The 16,945-nt window shown below is 36.5% G+C and overlaps 2 protein-coding genes across 2 annotated transcripts; both read right to left on the reverse strand.

Moving 5' to 3' along the window:
• Window positions 1-3,351: 3,351 nt before the first annotated feature.
• LOC117108772 lies at window positions 3,352-9,050 on the reverse strand. Its single transcript, XM_033250920.1, has 6 exons — window positions 8,579-9,050; window positions 6,409-6,443; window positions 6,203-6,268; window positions 5,683-5,759; window positions 5,082-5,390; window positions 3,352-4,644 (listed from the first exon to the last, which is right to left on the reverse strand). Exons 1-6 carry the CDS (start codon window positions 8,634-8,636, stop codon window positions 4,062-4,064), a joined length of 1,128 nt encoding a protein of 375 aa, XP_033106811.1. The 5' UTR covers window positions 8,637-9,050; the 3' UTR covers window positions 3,352-4,061.
• A 1,582-nt stretch (window positions 9,051-10,632) lies between these two features.
• On the reverse strand, window positions 10,633-14,203 carry LOC117108773 (selenoprotein Pb-like). The gene is made up of 4 exons (XM_033250921.1): window positions 14,086-14,203; window positions 13,178-13,412; window positions 12,554-12,757; window positions 10,633-11,511 (listed from the first exon to the last, which is right to left on the reverse strand). The coding sequence occupies exons 2-4, from the start codon at window positions 13,396-13,398 to the stop codon at window positions 11,172-11,174; spliced, it is 765 nt and encodes a 254-aa protein (XP_033106812.1). The 5' UTR covers window positions 13,399-13,412; window positions 14,086-14,203; the 3' UTR covers window positions 10,633-11,171.
• Between the last annotated feature and the right edge of the window lie 2,742 nt (window positions 14,204-16,945).

Below are 16,945 nucleotides of genomic sequence, written 5' to 3' on the forward strand. Positions count from 1 at the left end.
GGCCTAGAGAATCTACCACTTAGATTGCGATAGAACACGCTGCTGCACTGGTCGTTGGTTCATACTGGTCGGCTAGGTTAGGTAGTGGAAACTCACACCTTCTCTACAGTAGTTTACAATTTTTTTTGGAACGAATACCACTTGGTACTAGAGGTTCGTAAAATACAGTAGATGTTTTATTAAACAAGCCTTTCGACCGTGTGACGTCGACGGCCTGAAACGGGCTGGCTGTTTATCTGGCTCTAACTTGGCATCGAACGCAATCAGGGGATTATCGTATCATGTTTCAAGACGGGTATATCTAGATAAAGTTCGACGTGAACCAAGCTACTATATTAATTGGATAACACATTATCAAGGATAAGTACTGAAGCTTGCTTCACGTCGAACTTTTATCTAGATATACATCCACTTAACTAGAATTAAGTCACTTAAGTTAAGTGACTTAACTTTACTAGAATAACGGTAAATTAACTTGCTTAACGGTAAAGTCGGCTCGGATTAAAAGGACACGATTACGTAACGTAGGCATCTAAGCCAGCTTTGTTGTATTGTACCACCATTATCATCTTCTGGCTGGCAACAACGTACTTCAACAATGCTAACAACAGCATCGAAGTAGTCTCATTAGTCTGGTTTTCAGGAATTATTTGTAATCATTTGGGTAAACACCCAGCAAACGTCCGTTTTACGAATAGTCGGTATTACCAATGACCTTTGCCTTTTTACATCATCGACCAAGTAATAACGTTAAAAAGTCCGATTGCGTACGTTTTTCAAAGTGATAATGTATAATTTTCTTAATAATAAAATCAGATTTGTTGTATTTATTTATTGACAATTCAATCTTTTCTATTTCTGCTATAATAGTCGCTATTAATTCAATTTCAACGAACTACCACCAACGTCAGTCGTTAAAATGAGCGCACATGTTTTCGAAAAGCCTGGTTCACGTCGAACTTTATCTAGATATACCCGCCTTGAAACACTGGTGTCCTTGGATTCAATTATGGGTAACCGGATTAGTTAGCCTTTTTTATGAGGTTTTAATTGTTCTTTACCACCGAAAGTGCGGTATTCTAACGTTAGTTTAAGGAGGGCTGGTCGGCCTAATGCCTTGCTGTACATTTTGCTTGCGTCCTTGAGCAAAGCACTCTCTCCACCCAGGAGTATAAATGGGTACCTGGTGGGGTTGCTTGCTCCTGTGCTGATTACCAGCACCATCATTTAAGCATGTGGATCCAATGACCAGGGAAAAGAATAGCTTTGTATCTACAAAGAAAAGGCGCTATAATAAATGATTTAATAATAAGTACAGATCTAGTGTTTCTTATGGTTCTGTAAGTATAAAGTGGATTACGCCCTCTAGAGATAAAAAAAAAGACTTTAGATCTCTGCTTAAGTTATACATGAAAGTTTATCTTTATAGAATAAATTATGGTTTAGACAATACTCATTTTAATACATGCAAAGAAAAATAAAGACAGGTTGATTTGTAAGAGGGATAAACATCTGTTTGTGCAGTATTTTCTAAAAGTAAACTTAATATGTTTAAAAATATACAGTACTACATAAATGTTTAAAAATAACTAAATCTGTTGTGACAATCCATGAACAAATCAACAATAATCGTTGAATTGCTGTATTAGCATTACAAAAAATATCAAAAATTCATGATTATAATGCAAAAAACCTGTAATATTTTAATACATGGAAAGAAAAATAAACGACAGGTTGAGTTGTAAGAGGGATTAACATCCATTTCTGCAATTTTTTCAACAAAAAAAAAAGTTTTAAGAATATACTTCTACATACCTACATCAATTAGTTGTTACAATGCATGAACAAATCGTTTGTCATCATCACTAATTAATAATCAACCACTAATAATTATTAACTACTAATGTGATAAATATCAACCACTAATGTAATAAGACACTAAGGCGAGACTTCTTTATTCCTTGTTTCGCGTACTTATTTTTTTAAAGATCATCCAAGAAGGGTGGAATAAAAATAAAAATGAAATGAAAAGCTATAAAAAAAATTTTTTTATAGCTTTCTACTACTTTACTAGCAAATTGAATCTGATGACGCTAGCTTTAAAATATCATATTTGAGTAAAATCGTGTAAAATTTGCCATTTTTTGGGTAAAATTTGGCACTTAAATCCAAAATTCAGCGTGGCAACAGCCCATTCCCTTTGATCCAAGAGCTGGTGATGAGCATCACCTTGTTGCGTAACTAATGATGCCTAACGAAAAATAGGTTTTAAGCACTGTCAATCTGATGGCCTCGTCGTCTAAAATAATACCCCGCCGCCGGGCAACATCGTGGTTCCTAGTCTTCGGGGCAAGAATTTTGATTACTAATGTATTATTATATACTGTATATATCGTATATTTACTAAATTAATATAGGCCTATATCTGTTTCCATCGGCCATCATTATTTTTTAGTCTAGTTTTTGAGGACTGGGCGGTATTGATTACTTACAGAAGTAAAAGTACCAACATAAAACTATGGACGTGGGAGGGAGGTGCGCATTGATTGAATGAGGTGGATTTTACTGTTGTCACACGGATAAAGTTTTTTTTTAGTTTACCAGAGAAAGTATGAAATAATTATGGCACAATGAGATAATGACGACGAAGAAGATGGTAGTGATGTTGACAAGGAGTGATGGAGACACTAATCATACCTGCCAAATTCCTGGCTTGCGATTCCATAGCTACCTCAGCCCCACCATGTTGAGGCTGAGGTGCGAGCCATCCCTTGTTGTTGAGGCTGAGGTGCAGATATATTTTTATTTATACAGCACCTCTAGATGTCTGGAAATCGCACCCCCAGGAAAGTGTCTTAATTTGAAAATTAACTTCATTTCATTTTTTAGGCTTCGTGCGCCAACGATATGCCAATCAGCAAACTTAATCACTATCCAACGTTGCAGTGGTATTTTTTAAAAAATATACATTGGTCAGAAGTTCATGCATATGATGATCTGTTTTACTGCCATCCATCACGATAATATCGGAGTTCGAGTGACAATTTTTACAACTTGGCATGTGTAATTGATTATTTAAAAATTATTAATATTTTTAAATTATGATGTTCAGTTAAATTCAATGATGATATTTTCTATGAATTGCTTTATTACATTTTTTTTTTTCAAAGGAGCGGTGCCCCTGGAGATCTGGGGACCAGGTTTAATGAACCGCCTGAAACTGTGGTAGTTACGCGTAGGCCTACTATACATAAATGATAAAATATATTTATAAATCTATATCTGTAAGATTAGTGATTGGATACATTGTGACTACAGTGCTACATTATACACAAAATGAAAATAACAGGATATGATACTTCTATTTTATTCTTAAAATATCTCATTTATGACGGACTATCGAATAATAAATGCTTTCTTTTCGGAATAGATTGACAGTACAGATCCTGTTCCATGGTTTTGTACATTCAAAGTGGATTACGCCCTCTAGAGATAAAAATGTTTCAAACTTTTAATAGCTTCCAGTTCTCAGCTTAAATCTAATACATGAAAGTTCATTTGAACAACTTTAACTTTATCTTTATGGAATAAATATGGTTTGGACAATGCTCATTTTAATACATGAAAGGAAAATAAAGACCGGTTGATTTGTAAGTGAGTTGAATATCCGTCTCTGCAATATTTTGTAAAATACGGTACGTTTTAAAAATATATTTCCAAAAATAGCTACAACTGTTCGTTGAATAACATTATGTATATAAAATTATTATAAGTTTTCATAATGTTCATCTTATTTTTCTTCATGCTCCAAATTCGAAGTATCCAGATTTCTCCTAACACTCTTAATATGTAGAACGTGAGGTGATCTCCAGTGCTACACCGATTTTTAAAACCGCTTGCAAATAATTTTACTAAATACAAAATAAAATCAATTTACCAAATCAAAAATAAAACATATCATTAAATTAACATTAGCAAATATAGCCACAATTCTCGATTATATATAAAGCAGAAACGTCAAAGATCAGAACACAATATGTAACATGAAAATGTATGTAGTCCTATAGACTTGTAAGTTTGTCGTTTTTGTCGTTTTCGTCGTCGTCATTAAATGCACCATTGACGATCCCGTCGAGGGCAGCTGTGGCTTCCTTCTCGCCTTGTGTTAGTCTGTCTTTTTCATTCGTCTCTTCGGGTGCGGGAGATGACAGAAAGCTTTCATCTGACGGAAGTGTATTTACGTAATTTGGTTCAGATGAAGGTGGAGGTGGACCCGGTACATTTGGCGAGGCTGGCGGTAGGTGTTCCCCTGACGGGAGCTGGTCTATGTCTGCTGAGGTTGATTCTGTCGCTGCAGCAGGTTTAGCAGCCGCTTGATCCCCAGCTGTACTGCCCGATGAGCTGCTATCGCTTGTATACGGCGGTGGTATTTCATCGTTTGCTAAGTCAGAAGTTGGCGATTCTACGATCACTTCTACTACACTAGTCTCAGTTCTTATTTGCTGCTGTCGAACCTGCGTTCCCTTCTCGTTTGGCGCACTTACGTCATCCGATTTACCGTTATCATTGATGTGTAGTCGTAAGTTGTGCCCTTTCTCCATGGAAGACTGCATTTCATAGTTTTCTGTTTGGTCATTCAAATTTCTAAAAAAAATAGTTGATCACATTTCTTTTTCATTATTCATATTATTAGTTTAATGTAGGCCAAACTTATAAACCAGAAAAAAGTTCTATAATAATCATGAGTATAATATGCCTATAGTTTTGTTATAAATAGGCTGTAATCATCGCATGCAAATTAATATAAACTTTATGTACCGTAACTTTTCTCCTGTATATATTATGTTGTTGGAATTTATATCTTTACTATTTTCATCTTTTTTTTTTTTCATTTTTATCTTCATCAGCATTCATCATCATCACATCACCATGCTTCAGTCATCATTACGTTAACGCTCAGCATCGCTATAATAACAAGATATTTATGATAATGTATCTTACATGTATCTTACATGTATCTTACATCCATAATCCGCCTGGGTATTGGGGATTGGGGGACGGGACAAACCATGTATACTTACTTGAACTGTCGATTAGCCTGGTATACGGTGTAACCAATGTAACACATGCAAATTACACCCAAGTAACATGATATAGCGATGGCCCATGGAGGAATAGCCAGCTTATAATCTGTCTCTGGCTCGATGGGTGCGATGCTGTAATCCAGCATATCGTCGATTGTATCGTCGTTTAGTTCACACATCAAGTAGAGCTCATGGCTTCTGAACGCGACTGGAAGTACAATAGATCCTGACGGGTTGACCACCAGAAAATGAATGATTACCCGACTGTTCATTGAAGTGACGTCAACGATTAGAACATTTTTGGGCCTATGGAAAAAGTGGTCAATGACTTAAAAATAGTATATACGCCGTCATCATTTCAAATTTATTAATTTACAAATTAAAACGTACCGGTAGTGCTGTGAAAACAGTTTTAAAAAACTCCTTTTAAAAAAACTTCTTCCTGAACCTATCAGACATTTATGATAATTAATTGTCATGTTGTCCGTTGCCACTAGGGCCATCAAATAGATGTTAGGACGATTATGTTTCTATGACCCACTTCGATTATTTTAAGTACCCGGCCAGTTGGTAGTGTGTACTGCTTAATATAACTCACATGACAGTAAGGATGACGTAATCATTAGAGACTTTAGCAATAGCTTCCTTGAACTGGTCTTGAAAATGTTCTGTGAACTGAATTATAAAAAGAGAAGAAACAATAATGTAGGATTCATATCTGGGAAAGTTAAACCTACTACAATATTGCAACATAATAACGTAACTAGAAAGACTTGATTATAAGATAATCTATTACAGACAATCTTGTCATTATATTTTCAAGGGTAAAATCGGGGGTTTGAATATTAGGCCTGAATTTGCTTTCAACTTGATCCCTGAATACGGGGGGGGGGGGGGTGGGGGGCGGGGGGGGGGGTTCTAAAAACATCTACGGTATCACTTTAAGCATATTGTTTTGATATTTTTGCCCTTTTGTAATTATGTACTACAGATTTCTTACTGTCAAAGACAACATGTTGCCTTTATAACGTTCAATCATAAAGTGTTGTGTTGTAATGCGTTAAAAATGCGGTGGGTGTAGTTTTTTCCATAATTCCGTAACTGATGTGTATACTTACTTCTTCTACTTTGTCGATGCCGTTCACGTAGGCCATAGCAACACCCATCTCCACAAATTTCTCACACTTCATGAAATTGAAAAACATGTACAATAATGAAAACATACTTTGTTTGCAAACGGAATTTGCGTCAATAAATGTTAAATATATAGGCCTACCAACGTATGTCTTATGTCTATTCGAATGAGAATAGAAAACAATCTTACTTGTTCATTTGAATATCCCTCGCAAGTTGGCTCACCTGCAAAAAATAAATAAATAAAATGCTTAATGTGGTTTAGTATTTTGAAATGTAGGCCTATTAGAATTCGTCTTATTAAGGTTGTTACTGGTACCTTAAGTTAAGTAAAGTATCTTTTATGATGATTAAAATTAATCTATATTATTTTAATATGATATATGTCTGCAGTTAGGGTTTTACGGAACCCTTTATGCTGGCAACCGCAACAATAATATCATCTTCACCCTAATCTTTTCCATCTTCTGCTCGAGTCACTAAAGTAGCTACCGTAGTGTGTATGATGTATCCTGTTACGAAGTGTGCCCGGAAGTGTGGTAGAAAGAATGGCAGGTAAGGTACCTGACATAGTCCGCGACGAAAACGCTCCTTCTTTGGTCGGACAGAGGGCCGCAATTTGACCAGTACACCGGGGTAACCCCCTACTCTTCTCGAATGATGTACTGGGTTCTTTAAAGTGCACATGAGCCAATTGTGTACACTGGGCCTACGGTTTAGAGTGCTTATCTGAGAAGACTTGTTCCACCACCGGAACCATAGGCGAGCGTGCCGTTCGAACCAGCGCCGATATTCCCGTCTTAACTGCTCGGCCAATCGACTCTCTTATGTCATGTCCATAATCATAATCATCGTCATAAGCACCATCAACATCACCATCATCATCATCATCATCATCATCATCATCATCATCATCAAATGCTAAGCTAGCTAGCACTAACGATTACCGTACCTTACCTTATCAAGTGTGAATATTTGTATAAGAACATATGACTCTTGGAGAACATTCATAGAATGTAAATAAAATATATAGTATATTTTATTTATAGTATTTATTTTGTCTTCTTGATTATCGAAAATACTGAACGCTATTATTTTTCATAATGTCTGTATTCTGTTTGAATGTATTTATGACCCCCAGTGCGTTCTTTCCCCATGTTGGTAGATATAATAGTGTACACACGAGTGCAGAGTTCAAACTAATATTTGATTTTGGTACTTGTAAACTGATGATCGTACTTATCCCTCTTAAAATCTTGAGCAAAAGGTGAACTTTCAACTGTATTCAAACAATGAAACTTATTGGTTAAAAGCAAAGTGTAGGTCTACTCTGTATTTTGTATTTACGACATCGGATTTTTTGAAATGTTTGTTTATAATAGTTATTTTTATCTGATCCACTAGAACTATAAAATCGTACTGTAAAACTGCAGTATACAGTGTAGATGATATTTATTGTAAATACCATTTTCCTAAATGAGCCCCTAAGTATTATATAACTCGAAATGTTGCTCAGGGATAATAAAATTCCATCCTTCCTATTAAAAGTGGCTATTATGCCAACATTACAAAGTTCCTACCCTGCCATTAGATAGTACCAAGATTGTGACAAGAAAAACAGGAAATGAAAAGCGATAAAGCCAAAAAATGAAACTAATAAATAATAGTGATAAACTAATAATATATTAGGGGATAACATGGTACTCTGTATTACATTATAAAGAACGCGGAGACTATTTTTAAAACGAAAGGAGTGTACTGCACATAAGTCTGTTAGCATAAAAACAGGGAATATTTTCGACTGACAAATTATTATTTAAATAATCATGTTCAAAAGATTAGTAGACAGACATTTACTGGAATGTGTATCCGCACGATTCCGATTCTGACTGTCAAACTATGTTCATTTTATGATCTTATCTTGTTGATAACTTATGACTAGAACAATGTAGATTTCAGCACATATGATTCTGAATAAATGTTTCAAACATGATCGAGGCCTACACCTCGTTAAACCTGGTATAGAAATAATTGGTAAACAAGGATTCATGTCGTAGTCCTGAACTACTTTGCCAATGTTTTTACACATCTTGTTTCATATTTAATAATATGAAGTTTTTAATCTTAACCGGTGGTACTAATAACTGCTACTGAAGGTTCCATTCATAATCTCATGTGAGTTATGCCACAGTTCTACTATATGAACTGCCACAGCTCTGCTATATGAAGTGAGAGTCCAGAGATCAAAACCCCTCCGTATACAACTACGTTGAATTTTAGGCACCATTGATATAACCATTATCTTTATTGAAAAATTTGGTTCAGATACACATTAAAATATAAATAAAAAGAAGTCTCACCTGCCACAATACCAGTGAATGCTAAAGCACAAGCGACAATGATTGTAATACGTATCATTTTGTAGAGCAAGATGAATAAATCTCGTCCGTGAGAGTCACAGCAAAAATTGTTAGGAATACGGTGAACGATGTGAAGGCGATGTCTCGTCAAGTGTTTACCTACAGTACATAACGCCCTTTATTATGGATAATTTACCTTTATGGGCAAATACACTTATCGTGCTGTGATACGAACTGGAATTGATTCTGATTAATTCCATTAACTTATAAGATTTGTTTTATGTTAACATTAATAATATATCTGTCTTTTCCTGGTAAGCTGTTGAGTTTAAGTAATTACCTTACATTGATTGCATAAATGTGAATACTGAATATTTATAATTTTCATTTAATTTATGCAACGTTATTTCTGGGCCCCTAACAGCAATGCTGAATAAAGGGGCCTTAGTTGGTGGTTTTAGTTCGATTGATAGAAGTTACTAGGGCGCCGAACACGGAGCTGGACCGATAACCCATAGAAATTGCCAATTTATTTATTTCACCCAGATTGCGCACAAACTTGTTGCGAAATACGGGAATGCTGACAGTAATGATGCTTTTGACTATATATAAAACATAATAATACAGGAACTTGTACCGCGCCTTTTTCCCAATGGATACCGGTACAAGGCGCAACATAGAGCATGAGTTCTCTCTAACTTAAGTGGATGAAGACTATGTATTAAAGAGTTTTAGCTCCCTGCAAACTACTAAACAAATCTTATATACCTGAATGTTCAATAGTTGTGGCTCTAATACAGTACCCTCTACAGTACAGTAATATACTGCCATACAATAATAATTTTCTATGTTTGGAAAATGTGTAAAAATAAGACCATTTTGAGCCTGAGATCAGCAAAAAATTAAGAAAACTGAACCTGGGCAAAAATTTGCTGGTTCTTAAATAAACAAAAAGTGTATTGGTTATCAAATTAAGCGTTTCCCCAGAAAGGACCCCGGCGTTACATAACTGGCCAAACCTCCATAGAAAATGCTGGGTCGTAGTTGGAGGGAAATAATAGAAAAGGTAACAAAGGTTTCACACTCTCAAAATACAAGGTCCAATAACGGAGCTTGAGGCCCGGCTGCAGCCCCAACCGAAGAAGCTATAGAGACTTTTGAGGTATTTACAGGCCCGTAGCCAGGGGGGTTTTTAGGGTTCGGGCGAACCCCCCTTTTTCAGCGAACCCCCTTTTTGCCAGCGAACCCCTTAGCCAGAAAACGATCCCCCGTTTCCAAAATAGTGCAATTTTTTACAAAATGGGAGCATTTTTGTCGCTATCGATCGTAGTCCGATCGTAGAAATCAAAACAAAGCTGCAGCCAGCTAGCTGAATGACGTAACCAGCAAGACTTCAAAATGAATGAGAGGTTTGTTGCCTAGGCTATTTGACCAATCGCGTGCTCCGGAGTTTATTTACTTTGGCACTACGTCATCACAAAAGTTTGGGCGCTCGACATTTTTCATTTCTCTGGGATCGAGGATATGCGACACGCCAAAAATAGCCTAGGAGGATGAAGCGCCGAGAAAGGATAACCGATTTTTTTGTTTCAAGGCTGACATGTACATGCTTTTAAAATCGTAGTAATGCTCTGGCTTCGGGGGCTTTTCCCCCGGCCCCCACAGGGGCTTAGCCCCCCCCCCTTGACCCCACCCGGGCCCTTTGGCAGGCCCCTGGACCCCACGCCCAGAACCCCCCCTTGAAGCATGCTGGCTACGGGCCTGATTTAGATGTCTAATTTAAACAATTATTGACTTCCAGCACGGGGCCCTGGGGAATTTCCCTGCCTGTCTGCCTTCCTAGCTTCGTTAGTGGACGGATGAACGGTTCTGATTCCAAAAAAGTAAATTTTCACAGTGGCGAATCTAGGGTGCCGAGAGAGAGAGAAAAAAAGAACTCTAACAAAGGGTGAAATCGTTTGTGCTACCGACCCCGCCAAAACATCTTGGATCTACCCCTGTTTAATTACGTATTTGAAACAGCCGGAAAATGGAAATTAATTCTGAAACACAAGTTGACTATACTTAAATTTATTGATTTGTGCAACAGCTACTCTCTACTATTGATCTCTTTGAACATGCAGACACATCAGATTTCCTGATTCCTGGAGGGATTTGACAAGAATTCGTCATAGAAGCAAGTTGAAGATACAACATTAGTAGTGGAGGTGTTAGGCATACTCCTCAAGTTTAGGGCTAATTAAGTGTACATATGCATCAAAGTATAGTTTATTATAGAAAATTTTCAAAAGAAATAAACAAAAATAAAACAAGGAAAATTGAGGTTTAAAAGTTGTTATCGTTATCAACATTATCATGATCATAATCGTATTTCATTGTTATCAACGTAGTTAGAGTGCTGTATATAGGTAATTTTCTAGCATCTACAAATCAGTGACATCCAGGGGTGGCGCCAGCGGGCGACAGGGGGAGAGCAAAAAAAAAAAAAAAAAAAAAAAAAAAAGACCCATAAAAAAAAAAGAAAAAAAAAGACCCATATGTATTTTCTACACATTACAAGTCTCCAAAATCGATTAAATATGCCTTTGAAACCCTAAATTGTCTTATTTTTTTCTTCTTTTGAGCGACGCTCGACAACGCCCACCTTTTTACGTCTAGGTGGGAGGGCGAAGGGGCCCGTCGAGGACATCAGATTCCCCGTCTGGAAAATCGTTGTGCCAACACTGGTGACATCAGTGACACCGGTTACATCGGTGACATCGGTAGTAGCATCGGTGATAATGACTGGAGAATCCGTTGTGACAATGGGCACCGACTCAGTGCAATTCTGACAGATGCCCAAACCAGTATGTATTTCGCGGATCGCAGTCTCCACAATACCGAAGCCAAGATATGCGTACGGCATGCGAATGTGATAGTTCAACAGTCCACACCTAGTTAGAAAAAGCAAAAACCACATAAAATGTAAATATTACTAGAGTTGTATAATGTTAAATAATTTAAAGTTTTTTCTATTATAATTGAGTGTCTATTAAAAATATTTTGTTTATTTTGTCTGAGTTAGGCCCTACACTTTTAGTGCTGTAGCAGTGTTCCACAGCGGCTATTGTGTAGCCTACGCCCCTATATGGACCCAAGTACGGCTCATGTAATTTAATTGTTTCTGGTTCTTAAACTTCATTGTTTCTTTTGTCTGTCGTATTTTTGACTTCTTGTGGAGGGGCGCCATGAGCGTTTTCTTTAAACGGATACCGGCGCTTTTTTTTATTATTATTATTATTATTATTATTATTATTATTATTATTATTATTATTATTGTTGTTGTTGTTGTTGTTGCTGCTGCTGCTGCTGCTGCTGCTGCTGCTGCTGTTGTTGTTGTTGTTGTTGTTGTTGTTGTCGTCGTCGTTATCATTATCATTATTATTATTATTATTATTATATTAAATAAATTTGTGTTCCGCACGTCACCTTGAATGATCGCCTTCTCTTTGAGTTTAAATTGTATGATCATATACCTAGTGAACTATCACTATTCGTATATATTAGTCGTTGAAACAAAAAATTATGACAACAAGGCATGTAGACTGTAGAACACTGTATTTATTTTCGAAAGAAATTCTCGGCCGGTCCTCCGGCCTTCATCAGCTTTACTAAATGCACAAGATTAGCTGTTGCAAGTTGTATACTGTACAATATAGACAATACAATAGTAATGTAGACAGATTATAGGCCAATTATCTAATAGTCAAAATTATCTAAAAGTCATCAATGAACGAATAGGAACATGTAATAATCGTACCAAGCATAAAGCATAGCTCATCAACGAAAAGTTCCTTTTTTATATCATGAAATTGTATTATATATATGCCATGAAATAATGTTACGTTAAACTATCAGCATTTATGCTATTACACGTGGTATTTCGATTTGATGGTACATAACAGTGAGTGAGAAAAAAAAACAATTTTGTTCTACCTATCATAAATCAGAAAGTCATCTTTAGCTCCCTCAAGAGTGTTCCAGATATTTAACAATGGTCTGTCTTGGTACACAGGAATATATGTACGTTTTTCTAGCTCTGATTTATAGATTATAGACCAGAGTTCTTTGCTGTTGACGATCATGAATTTCACATCATGTTTATCTTCAGAAATAAATGTCTGTCGGAGTGCCTCCAAACTGAAAGTACATTTAAAATTCTAATTGCAAAAAGTTATTGCATTCGACCTACGAACGGGTACATTTCGCAATACTGTTAGTGAACAGTGATTAACATTCCGTTTGCTTACGCAATTTTATTACTGAATAAACGCAATGTTATTATTGAGTTGAAACCCTACCTGGAAGCCTGCGACAGACAGAAGCCTCAGCTGACTAAAAAGAGGGCTACAATTGTGACACTGCCCATAGACTCCGACAAAGGATTATGATTGTACATTTAAAATTCTAATAGTTATGAAATAATTATAGATATTGCATTCGACCTACGAACGGGTACATTTTGCAATACTGTTAATGAACGGTGATTAACATTCCGTTTGCTTACGCAATTTTATTACTGAGTTTAAACGCAATGTTATTATTGAGTTGAAACCCTACCTGGAAGCCTGCGACAGACAGAAGCCTCAGCTAGCTGATAAGAGGGCTACAATTGTGACACTGCCCATAGACTCTGACAAAGGATTATGATTTTCGATTTTCCATTCCGGAGTTTTCTGACAACGCCATTTGGAGTCAAAAGGATCAACGGTGACATCGGACATAACAGTGGTACACGTCACCAGGAAGAAAAACTTGAACATAATGTCCTCCGAGCCCATACTGGGCGACTTCCCTGATTAAAATGAAAAAAAAAAATCTTTATTACCATGGCCATTTGACGGCAAATACTCAAAGTCTACTCAAGAAGCTGATATTTCAAATTACAGTAGTGGCACCAGCGGGACAGAAGGGGTGAGGTGGGGAGCATCCCGTTTATAGATGCTCGAAACCGACAAAGGATTATGATCTTCGATTTTCCATTCCGGAGTTTTCTGACAACGCCATTTTGGAGTCAAGAGGATCAACGGTGACATCGGACATAACAGTGGTACACGTCATCAGGAAGAGAAACAACTTCAACTTGAACATAATGTCCTCTGAGCCGAGCCCATACTGGGTGACTTTCCTGATTAAAAAAAATATTTATGACCGTGGCCCCTTGACAGCAAATACTCAAATTCTACTCAAGAAGCTCATAGGCCTATCCAATTGCAGGGGTGGCACCTGCTCGAAACATAATTCCTTCGGGAAGTAAAATAATCCTGACAGAGTTTTGAATAATGATTTATTTAGCAAAATGGGCTGATTTTTCAGAAATAAACCATATATCTTTATCTTAGATTTACGTTTTTATATAGACCTACATTTTGTTTACAGATCGTTTGTTTAGGAAAGAATGTATTTTTTAAGGTCTAGAAAAGTTTGTTTAGGCTGTTATATGCCAAATATACAATACAATTCCCTACCTTAAAAACTACAGCAGCGTCTTATAATGTTATTAAAACCCGAACAACACACTGTCTCGTTGAATTGCGGCCTGCCAAATGATTGAAAGATGACTACACTCCTAAAATATAAAATAAGCAATTAGTTCTACGTTAGTAAAAAAAGGAAATGACGAAATCTTACAACAATGTAAAACCCGAAAAGTTACAATGTTTATTACTTCCTGTATCCATTACTTGACCTAATTCAACTTACGGCGGAACGTTTAAAAGATTATACAAGTTAATTCTAAAACAAGTAGGTCCAAGGATACATATTTGTTACGGTGGCACATCGGCTACATGATATAACACGTTCATGTACAACATTGATTAATAAAGTAATAGGCCTATATTTCAATCTTTTTTAAATAGTATAGTTTTTTTCCAATTTAGGATGGACAATTCCTTGTGATATGGATTACCAAACTCAAGTTACCAAACTAACAACCGGAAATCCCAAGTTGACGCGAATTACGATATGTTGACGCGTCAAGCCTCGCTGTTGGTTTGCAGAGGACTACGAAAAATACGGTAAAGGCTAAATCCACCATCCACGATGAACATTATATTTAAATATAATGAATAATTAATTTACCAGACCCAGGAAGTGTGACAGCTGTATGAGCTGTCAAGCGAGCGTTGGAAGGAGTGGGATTGTATCTAGGGTCTAGGTAGAGTGTCTAATAATAATAATAATAATAATAATAATAATAATAATAATAATAATAATAATAATAATAATAATAGTAACAATAACAATAACAACAACAATAATAATAATAATAATAATAATAATAATAATAATAATAATAATAATAATAATAATAAAGATTTATAAAGCGCACATCTCCACCAATGGTGCCTAAGGCGCATAGACAATTAAACCAACAAGATCCAAATAATTCCCAGAAGAATTTCCAGCAAAATCCAAATACCAATTATCCCATCGAGGCAATGTTGCTCCCCACATAAGTATACGCAGATACCCAAAGGCAGTATGTTGAGCATCAGCACCTTCCACCCCAGGATAAGCCCAGGGCTCCACTACCGTGCACTGCAACAGGAGCTGCATTGCGTCGACAGAGAAATGTGGTATCATGTGTTTTTTTTTTTGTTTTTTTTTTTATTTAGTTTTTTTTTGGTGAATAATATAAATTCAACAGAGAAACATCAAGGTAGTCTATTATACGCCTCGGTGAAAATCCAAATTAATTCCAGAAAAATTTCAAGCAGAATCCGCATACCAAATTATCCCATCGAGGCAGTGTTGCTCCCCATATAAGGGTCTAGGCTATTTTTGTCAATGATAAATGTTAACTGGAGCAGGAAACAGTTAAATGTAATTTAACTGTTCCTGGCTGAAGTCTGTGTGATAACTCATGGACTCTCTGAAATATTGAATTTAATTTTTATTATTCAATGTATTTATGATGAAGTAATTTCTTGTACTGAACATTTTTGCTTTTGCAAGACCAATGTATGTACATGAGTGGAAGCATCATGGTCTGCAGGCCTGTTCTTTCTATTGTAGGCCTAATAACGTCGCTAAAACCATAGACCCCTTTCAATGTTTACATGTACCATAGAGATATAATAAGAATACTAGAGCGCAAACAGCAATGTATTCGATGTTCGAAATACGCAGAGCTGTGTGTGTGTACCATCCAAGATGGCTGCCATAGATTCAGCCAATCAAATTTCCCCTGAGCACTATCATTTTCAATTGCGCCCTCAATTTACACAGAAAGTTCAGTACAGCTAGTTAGTTACCTGCATTTTAAAACTCGAGCGTTGCGGTGTATGGGTGTAATGTACACGATTTTAATTGTTTTTGATATTTGAATAAGATGCTCTACTTGTCCTCTTTTTGGCTACGACAGTTTAATAATTTGTCATTATCAATACTAATTATCATTAATGAAATAATATTCAGTCAGAGGGCTTATTTATGGTAATAATATGTATACTAAGCCTGAAGGTGGCGCTTTCCTACGACAGCCATCTTGGATGGTACACATACACAACTCTGCATTGCTCCGCCATCTTGTCAGCACTCTAGTTGTTTAATAGCTCTATGACATTTACCCAAAGAGCTTATAAACACAAGATAGCGTTCTACGCGATTTACGCGTGCAAATTCTGTAATAACCCATGAACGGCGACCTCTTGCAAAAATGAAAACTTTTGAACTTTGACTGCTCTGACCATAGCGTACGCCGACGCGTAACGCGAACATCCTATCTCAGATCCATGGCAACGAATAGGACGCCCTCTCCCAAACCTGATTACTTTTCCGTGCCAAATCGACGCTTCTACGTGTTACGCGTAAATCGCGAAGAACGCTATCTTGTGTTTTATAAGATCTTTGATGATTTACTAGCTACCTGTATGTTGATTTACCTGTCTGAAACGCTGGTGGCGCCCTACCTGGTACGCAAAAAGGATTGCCACTGTCTGACAGTATGAAAGCTAATGGATAGAACTCATATGACATGGTTACATATATTAGTAACCGACAAAAAAAAAATCTAAGAAATTATATATTTTTAAATATCTTTAGTCAATTTTTACAGTTATTATCGTCTTATATCCTTGGATGTTGCCATGTGCAAGCGCGCTCGCACTTGGCTACATCGCACTTGGCCGTAGTGTTTTCGAGGGAACGAAATAATATTTCGAGGGAACGACATAGTATTTCGAGGGAACGAAATCATATTTCGAGTGAACGAAATAGTATTTCGAGAGAACGAAATGATAGGCCAATTTCGAGGGAAATAAATAATATTTCGAGGAAACAAACTACTATTTCGAGATGATTTCGTTCCAGAATTGATTTCGA

The sequence above is a fragment of the Anneissia japonica genome, unplaced genomic scaffold (assembly GCF_011630105.1).
Source record: "Anneissia japonica isolate Jap-2015-1 unplaced genomic scaffold, ASM1163010v1 scaffold287941_len684077_cov200, whole genome shotgun sequence".
In the NCBI taxonomy this organism is placed as follows: Eukaryota; Metazoa; Echinodermata; class Crinoidea; order Comatulida; family Comatulidae; genus Anneissia; species Anneissia japonica.

Coding starts and splice junctions, on each gene's coding strand:
- LOC117108772 (XM_033250920.1), bottom strand. CDS start 8,636: ATGATACGTATTACAATCATTGTCGCTTGTGCTTTAGCATTCACTGGT. Junction 6,269..6,408: donor AGGGATATTCAAATGAACAA/GTAAGATTGTTT, acceptor AATTTCATGAAG/TGTGAGAAATTTGTGGAGAT. Junction 5,391..5,682: donor TACGTCATCCTTACTGTCAT/GTGAGTTATATT, acceptor CTTTTTCCATAG/GCCCAAAAATGTTCTAATCG.